This window comes from Chrysochloris asiatica, unplaced genomic scaffold, assembly GCF_000296735.1.
Source record: "Chrysochloris asiatica unplaced genomic scaffold, ChrAsi1.0 scaffold00111, whole genome shotgun sequence".
NCBI classification, from domain to species: Eukaryota; Metazoa; Chordata; class Mammalia; order Afrosoricida; family Chrysochloridae; genus Chrysochloris; species Chrysochloris asiatica.
Window position 1 is genome coordinate 10,239,573 of NW_006408629.1, and position 9,580 is coordinate 10,249,152.

A 9,580-nucleotide genomic window follows, 5' to 3' on the forward strand; every position below is an offset into this window, starting at 1 on the left:
TCAGTAGAATTTCAGAAAAATACACATGATTATTACTTCAATGTCTAGACATTATTGAATGGTTACAATAGTCTAGAAATTTTCAAAATGCCTCATGTGCATTATCTCATTTAATCCTCAAAACGATCTTACAAAGTAGTTATAGAAAAACTGAGGCAGAAAAGACAATGAAGGGAAAAGCAATGTCTTATCTAAGGATGTTTCCACTATTAAGTAGTAAAGCTGAGATTTAAACATTCAAGCAGTTCCCAGATTATGAATGAGATGGGTTCTTTAGTTGGATTTGTAGGTGGAGGCAGAACAGGTGCCCAAGGTTCCTATTTAGCTTTACTTTGGTGCAGGAACAGACTTTTAATTAAAAGCTGCATGCACAGCAGGGGAAGGTGACTATGGTTACAGATGTTTTGAGCAAGGGTTGGTTCAATTGGTTCAAAGTGAGGGCACCCATTAAAAGAGCAAGTTATGAGTTCACCTTAAAATTGGATGTTCAATAACCTGGGAATTTACTGTACACCCCCCGCCCCAAATAAAACAAAAATGGTGGTGTTTAGATTTAAAAAACAAAACACCAAAATCCTCAAATATCCTCCCAATGTAATTAACACTGTTTTGAAAAATGATTTTTAGCAGATTTACCATCATCAAATGACTTTGAAAAACTGGGTTGCTTTGACAGGATTACTTTAATTATTCTATGAAGACACATGAATGAGTCAAATTTATAGGAAGAAAAAAAGGGCTATTTATTTATATGCCGTATTGTTGCTAAGTGCCGTTGAGTAGATTCCAATCCATAGCGACCCCTGTGTAGGGTTTCCAAAATTTAGCCCCTCAAAAGTTCAAGGTGAAAAATGGTGTAACATTTTTCAAATACATGAGAAATATCTAAGATCTTAAATTTATTAGTTTTCCCAAAAACTAGCGGCTTCCAAGCTGGACTTGATATTTTGCATGTTTTCCCTCCGTTGCTTAGTAAATACATTTGCTTCTCCTTTCTGCAATCGACGTCTGACAGTTGCTTTTTGCTGTTTTGTCAACTGACGTTTCACTTTTTGTTTCACCAATTCCTGAAAAGAAAATGTCTAAAATTAGCATCACTAATAACAGATCATATTTCCATGAGTTGCGTGACCTGTCAGTAAAACGCTTCAGTGTTATCTTCCAAAGTTTATGCTAGCAGCAATTAAAAAAAAAAAAAAATTCCAATCACTGATAGCACTATATGTGCCAGCCATAAAACTCCATGTAAAATAGGAGAAACGAAATTCCCAACAGAAATACAGATTATATAACAAAGAGTAGCATATAGGCATAATTCTTTAAATATCAAATTACTACAGTGCCACCTAGTGTCCATTATGAAAAATAAAAATAAACATTTGTTTTCTAAGTAAAAATTGCATGCTTTTATAGTGGAAAATTAATGTTGAAAATATTTCCTATTGATCAAAATATATACGAGAGTATCCTCATAACATAACCTAATGCAGCAGTTACCCACAGAGAAGTCTTCATGGAGTTTTGGGGAGATGTACAATGCTTTCTCATAGTGAAAGGCCATTCATCTAAAGTTCTTATTTGTTGAAAAACCAGATGCACATATCACAGGACTTAAGATTTATAAATTTTATTTTTTTAATTAAAAATGTACTCATCAAAACATACACCAATCCAACAACTGCAAATATAGAACTGATATTGATTACATTCTTCAAGTTGTGCAACTGTTGTCACCTTCGTTTCTGATTAACACTTTTAACATAAATAACAGTTTCTTCACTATTAACATGAACTCATGACAACTAAGTTTCTTCACTAACCTTTTGAGTTGCTCTTGCCAATTTGGTTCCATATATAGTTTAGAAATGCACACTACTCAAGGCAGACATTCTTTATTAAACTATTTGAGTTTGGAGTCACTGCAGGTTAATGCACTGGATTGCAAGGTCAGTTTGAACCACAAGGTTGAAAGCTTACCAGCTGATCCTCGGAAACACCATACAGGATCGCTATGAGTCAGAACTGACTCAAAAAGCACTTAACAACAACTTGAGTGAAAGACTTCCGGGGATATTTCTGGTTTAAATTTTAAATAGCAATAATTTTAGGGGTTCAATAAGACTTAATGGTTTTTGAGATTGGATTCCATGAAAATGTAAAGTTCTGGTATATAATTTACCCCCTTTTGCTCAGAATTCTGTTTTGAAATCTTTGATTAAAATGTTCAGTAATGGTGGCAGCAAGGCACCATTCAGGCCTGGTCTTGTGGCATGGGATTGCTCAGGAAGACAATCAACACCCCCTTTGTCATGATCTCAATGAGTAGGAATGACAGACGGCAGTGAGTTTATTTGGGTTTTACTCCTGACTCGGCTTCTGTTCCAGGCAAACAGGTATCAACTGTGGTGTGGATTGGCACTTACAATCTTTTAAGAGCCCAGACACTAGAGAATAGAACCACAAGATCTGCAGTTCAAACCTACCAGCTGCTCTTTAGAAACCCTATATAGGGTCGCCCTGAGTCTGAACCACTCAATGACACTTAACAACCCAGTTTAGTGGCATCAATTACTTTAATTGGCTGTGCAACAATTACTTTTAAAAAATGATAATTTACCATCACTTTAGACAGAAAATCAGTCCTGGTGTAGGACTGTAAGATAAGCAGTGGACTACTAGCCCCAAGGTTGGTGGTTCAAATCATCCACCAGTTGCTTAGGAAACCCTATATAGGGTTGCTATAAGACAGAACCAACTTGAGGATACTAAACAACATAAGTAATGCCCCCCACCTTCTCTCCCACCTGGTTGTGATTATTAGGTGCCATTGAGTTGGTTCTAACTCAAAGCAATCCTATGCACAAAAAAATGGAACAATTTTCCATTTATTTAAGTCCTCTTTAATCCCTTTGAGCAATGTTTTACAATTTCAGTAGAAAAGCTTTATTTCTTCAGCAAATATAATTAATGTTCGCTGTTGGGTTTTTCATTGATGTCCTTCATTATACTGAGATACATTCCTTCTATCCAGTTGTAATGTTTCCACTTTATGAGGGGCTTCAAAAGTTCATGGAAAAAATCCTTATCTTTTAATTCCATTTTTCCATGAACGACTTATTCATTGCAAATGCCTTTTTAAAACAACATAAAAGACGACTATATTCTTGGATCTAACCAGGTGGAATACATAGAAATCAAACTGACTACATTTGTGGGAAGAGAGGTAGAAGAGTCACTAGTCAGAACAAGGCCAGGGGTAGACTGTGGAACAGACCATCAATTACTCAAATGAAAGTTCAGGCTGCAGGTAAAGAATATTAAAACAAGTCCATGAGAGCCAAAATAGGAAGTTTTGACTACATCTCATCTGTATGATGTAGCAAAATTTCTGTATTTACTCTCGGGTATTTTTGTTAAATATTCTTGAGGAATTGACCCTTTTATTCACTATATATAATGCCCATCGTTATCTCGTCTAACAGGTTTTGCCTTAAAGTCGATTTTTTCTGATATCAATAATGTCATTCCAGCTCTTTTTTGGTTATTATTCACACACATTCTTTCACTTTTAACTTACTTCTGCCCTTGGGTACGTCTCTTGCAAACAACATCAAGTTGGGTCATGTCTTTTTTTAGAATCCATTCTGCCACTTTCTGTCTTTTGATTTGGACTCATTCAGTCCATTTACATACATTGTAATTACTGATAAGAACTCACTTATGCCACTTTGTTGCTTTTGGGGATGGAGGCATTTTGACTTTTTCTCCTTTCCAACTTTCACATGTATCTGAGGCTATTTGTGTAACATTATTTAGATATTTCCTAGTGGTTACCATGAATATTACATTTGACATTTTGCAATTACAACATCCTGTGGTCAGTTGATACCAATTTAAGGTCAGTAACATGCAAGCATTATAATACCTATTCCATTCCTCCTCCTATTCACTTTATTATTCTTATCCCCGATTACATCTTTATATCTTATGTGCCCTAAACCTGTTTCTTTACTCATTTGTCATTACAAAGCATGGAGAGAACACTTATATATCATTTAATCTCTTTCTGGCCTCCAATGTTCTGTAGGGCAAATCAATGCTTAATGTTATTGGGGATCCTTTATATGTGACTGTTTGCTTTTCTCGCCACGGCTTTCTTTCATGATTCTTCATCTGTAATTTTTGAAAGCTGAGTATGATGTGTCCGGGTATAGGTCTCTTTGAGTCTATCCTGCTTGGGGTTGTCTGAGTTTCTTGGATTTGTAGATTCCTATCCTGTCATTATTTCTTCTTTCTGTCTCATTCTTTCTTTTATATTTTGGAATTCCCATGATGTATATATTACGTCTATTGAAACTGTTCCATAATTCCATTAAACTGTGCTCAGCCTTTCAAGCTTTCATTCTTATTGCTCTTCAGCTTCTATAATTTAGAATATCTCATTTAATTTTCTGAATCTTTTCTCTGCCTTATTAAATTTGTTAAACCCTTACATTATGTTTCACACTTCAGTTATTGTCCCTTTCAGTTCAGTATTTCTTTTGTTTTTTTTAGATGCTCATTTTCTTCTTACATTGTTTTATTTCTTTTGGTTCTTTGTCTGTTTTCCCTAAGTCTTTAATTATGTTTAACATTTCTGTATTATATTCTTTCATTCTTTTTGTTATTCAGGCTTCCATAGATATGAGTTCACTCACTTCATCTTACTCATTTGGATGCGGCACTATTGTACTCTCTGCAATATGCTAGGTATAAAGAACCATTTATTAAAAAACTGCCAGTTTTAAGTATTAAAAAATAATATATTTGAGAAGTGAAAAGGGACTAGTAGAACTAGTTTACCTTTTCAACTATTTTTTTGGTTATACATAAATATTATAAATCTGTGGATCAGAAGCGTTAGTGCAGATCTTAGATTTGATATCATTAAATAGATTATATTCTATTAACTGGGTTTAACAGGCTAATAATTTAGACTAGTGCTTCTCAACTGGGGAGACATGAGCAGTGAGGAAGTTAAGAGTGGAGGGATCAGGGCTCAAGTCCCTGCAAAGGATGATCGATAAGCAGCCCAAATCATATGCAAGCCTGGAACTTAGAAGGACCTGGCATCATAGAAGTTCGTGGGCAGATACAAGCAGAACTGGCTGAGGATTTAGAACAGGATTGGCTTACCCCTAGGAGACTTCCCTATAATAACAAGCTAGCAGCTCTCACTGTCTCCCTAGACCCCAGCAGCAGACCAGAGTCAGGAATCAGACTAGCATATCTCCTTAACTATATAATACTGGAAACTAGTAGACAATAAAGTACTGGTGCCAAAACTCTGAAGGTTAATTATTTTCAAACCCGAATTCTAATACTTTATCAAACACTCAACACATGTGAGGATAGAATAAAGACATTTTTGAGTAATTAAAGGCCTCAAAAAATTTACTCAGAAAACAAAAGAAGACATCCAACAGAGAGAGGAGATGAGGTGTTCTAGGAAGCTAACAGCAGAGCCTGATCTGGTTTAAAGTAGAGAGCAGAAAACTCTAGAACATTTCTGAGATAAAAGATAGATTTATTTTTTATATATTCTGCTTGAATATTCCCTTAGTCCTTCACTCTGATGGAACTGTAGCTAATAATATCAAGAATGTGAACAAAATAAGACCAAAAAAGAGAAAATTACAAACCTATAAAAATTTACAAATACTACAAAGTAGGAATTTTGTTATTTTAAGAAAGTGATAGAAATCCCAGTCGATTTTTTTAAAATGGTGAAATGTACAAGTAAATACTTGTGTGGCATTTTAGGGGAACCATGGTTTTCTTTGTTAAAGCAAAAAGTATTAACATTAGGGAAAGCCAAAAACATTAAAAAGCAATATACTATACTGTTTAACTGTGAAATAGTCTTGCTACGTATTAGCAGAAGTCCTGGTATGGTCATACAGAATAAGCACTGGTCGACGAGGTCAGTTTGAACTGAAAGGTTGGTGGTTCAAATTCACCAGCCACTCCTTAGAAACCCTATACAGGGTTGATATGAGTCAGCACCTACTAGATGGCACTAAATAACAACATATTAGCAAGAACAGGGTTTATAACTTAAAAATAAAGAATTAAATAATATTTTAAAGAAGAAAAAAAGATCTTATAATTATGCCTTCAAAGACCAAGGAAAGAATCTTTTGCCTCAGCTAGATACCAAAAAATAATCATAAAGTTAATGGTAGTGGTGTGCCGTAGAGTCAGTTCCAACTCATAGTGAACCTGCAGTATAGGGTTTTGGAGGTTGTAAATCTTCACAGGAGCAGAAAACCTCATCTTTCTCCCGTGGAACTGCTGGTAGTTTCGATCTGCTGACAGTATAATTAGCAGCCCAACTCATAACCACTATGCTACCAAAATTCCTTAAGAGCACATAGTGTGCAACACAAATCAAAACACTCCTTGATATGGCTTTCAAGGACTTCTATAATTGGAGCCTTCCAAAACACATTATAAACCACACAAATCTTTACAGGAGCAGAAAGCCTCATCTTGGCTCCACAAAACCTCTGGTAGTTTCAAAACTGCTGACTGTGAGATCAGCAGCCCAACTTGTAACCACATTCTCCAGCCCTTTTATCGAAATGAAATGTGACCTCAAGGGAAAGAGTGATAAGTTTCCAAAATATATAGAATTAAGATGATCAATTTGTTTCATATGATTAAATGGAAACCTTTACTAGTCAAGCGAGACTGAAGAGATATTTTTTCCCCTTAGAAGGCATATTTGTATTTCATAATGCAAGTCACAAAGCCCAAGAGATAACAATAAAAGGCTTGACCCTCACACTTTACTTTAAGCTCATGCCACTAACTATAAGGTACATGGGTAAAAAGAAAAAGAACAAGGAAGTAAAAATACATAATGTTTAAACCATGCAAGGCAGCTTCAACCTGGCTTTGTGACAATATCAGTGACATCCGCTTTATATACAAAAGGAGAGTCTAACTTCCAATTTTAGAATTAATAATCTAATTTTTCTATATATGCATTTATCCACCTTATCCCATTTATGTACCGATTCTGTGAAATTAAAGAAAAGGACAGTAGAAAAATCTCAGTAAGTATAGAAATATCAAAGCTAAGAGTACACAGGCAATCATGAAGCACGAGAAATCCATAATAAAGACAAGTGATAATCCTCAAAAGGAGACTAGCTTCTAAAGTAATCATCATGTACTATTTAACAGCAATTCCATAGATGTACTATATTATAAAATACAATATTGTTATTTTAGCTTCTGTTTTTGACAGCTCTAATTTAATTTTACAAGTTAGCCCATGGAATTCACCATTGGGTTTACATTTTAACTTACTGATAATATTCTGAATTTTGGGGAATAAGAAGTTCAGGAAAAAGAAAAGTTCTCTTCTTTTGAGTTCACTTTCTTTTATTCATTTTATTTCTTCCTACTACCTTCTATTATGTGAAAGCTGGACAGTGAATATGGAAAGCTATAGAAGAAATTGATGCTTTTGCGTTATGGTGTTGGAGGAGAATACTGAAAATGCCATGGGCTGCCAAAAGAACAAACAGATCTGTGTTGGAAGAAGTGCAGCTAGAGTGCTGCTTGGAGGCCAGGATGGCCAAATTTTGTCTCTCATACTTTGGACATATTGTCAGGAGGGACCAGTCGTTGGAGAAGTATATCATGTTTGGTAAGGTGGAGGAGGTCAGAGAAAAAGAGGAAGACCCCAGCAAGATGGATTGGCAAAGTGGCAGCAGCAATGGGCTCAAGTGTGCCAACAATTGTGAGGTTGGTCCAGGATCGGGCAGTGTCTAGTTCTGTTGCTGTCGCTATGAGTTGGTACCGACTCGATGGCACCTAACAACAACAAACTACCTTCTATGGAGTCTTGCTGTGGTGCTGTAGGATAAAGAACTGAACCAGAAGGATGGTGGTTCAAACTCAACAGCTGCTTCTTGGAAAGCCTACACAGGGTCGCTTTGAGTTGGAACGGATTCAATGGCACTTAACAACAACCACCTTCTATGATTTTCTTCATTTGCTCATTTTAACTGAAGTTATAACTAAAGCCTGGGCTTAATGATAATGAACATAGTACCTTACTTAACCCAGAGGAAAAAAGTCAACACTCCTCATGTGACTTTAATTTATGAAAAACATTGAAAATTACTGTGTTGTTCTTTCTTGGTATTGGTTGGAAAGTTATATATATATATATATATATATATATATATATATATATATATGTGTGTTGTAAAAGTTTAAATCAGAGAACAATTCTGAAAACACTGCCTAATCCAGAAACAAGATTAGGAAATCACTGTTCTGTAGGCTTTCAGTAAATATTTTCTGACTGACTGCCAAAAAGATTCAGGAACTCTAACTTCCTATGAAAATCAAGAACAGCTTTGTTCCACTCATCAGAGGATATTTAGAAATTCATGTTGTTCCTAAATGGCACATTAGATACCATACCTTCAAATCTGATGTCAGAGATCAGGAATGACGCCTCCAGAGGCCTGGGAGAATGGCATTGCCCTGGGGAACACTGTCTCTCTAAAACCATTTAAGGATGAACTGCATCTCGCTCTTTATAAAACAGGACAAAGTAAACAAACTGATTCTCCCTTCCCGGTAATGCTGAGAGGAGAAATGGGAGGCAGAAAAGCTCCTTAGCAGCAGTGGCATTATTTATGCTCATTATCATGCCCAGAAAATGTCCCTTTGTAAGTTTCTTTGGATACTGCTACCTCAATAAATACCTATCTTTCTCCTTCAAATTTTAAGAACAAAGGAGTTAGTGAAGCTGATGCATGTTAACACTACAGTTCCAGGATTGTCAGTAGCTGGGTAATTTTAAGCTAAGTTATGTAACCTATCTGGGTCTTAATCTCCTTATCATGAAAAAGTGGTACTATTCCTGGAATAGCACTGTAGGACCAGCACTGGACTGCGAAACAGAAGGTCGACAGTAAAAATCAACTTGATGGCACTAAGTTTGAAGTGGGTAGGCCACATAAAAATCTACAAAGTCCTCCCCATTGGACTAAATCGCTATGATTTTATCTTGCAAGTTTCAAGCTACCTTACATGCTGGTTTTTCCCTGAAAACTGTTCTTGTTCTGTATTATTAAATTTGTACCTGTTGTAATTTTATACTATTAACATGTGAAGGCCAAATGGCCTTGTAATCCCTACAGTGACTTTGCTCAGCAATTTGTTCTCAGTTGTAACCTAATAAACATTTGGTAAGTATTAGATGAATAGTTACCGGGGGAATTGTTGAACAGCTTACAACAGTGCCTGCAGAAGTAACACTCAGAGTTCTCGTTCTATGTTGATTAGAATCTCCCATACTTTCTTCATCTCTAGAGTCAAAAAAGAAGAAAAAAAGACACACAATAATTTATCTAATCTTTTAAAAAATATAATTTGTTATGCTTGACTAAATTTACATTATTTCTTACATGACAGTGAAACTTAAAGATAAAATACCTCAGAATCAGCAATACATTTAAAATTTCTACAAAGGTTAAAGTAAAATCACCCACAATTCAGCCCAGTATACTAA

General features: G+C 35.5%; 1 protein-coding gene across 1 annotated transcript in view; it reads right to left on the reverse strand.

Annotated features, from left to right (window-relative positions):
• Nucleotides 1-868: 868 nt before the first annotated feature.
• RIOK2 (RIO kinase 2) overlaps nt 869-9,580 on the reverse strand; it is a 38,327-nt gene continuing 29,615 nt past the window's right edge. Inside the window, exons 9-10 of the mRNA XM_006867891.1 lie at nt 9,281-9,377; nt 869-1,067 (exon numbers count right to left, since the gene is read on the reverse strand). Coding sequence (XP_006867953.1) covers nt 903-1,067; nt 9,281-9,377 — 262 coding nt within the window. The 3' untranslated portion in view covers nt 869-902. The remainder of the gene's footprint in view (nt 1,068-9,280; nt 9,378-9,580) is intronic.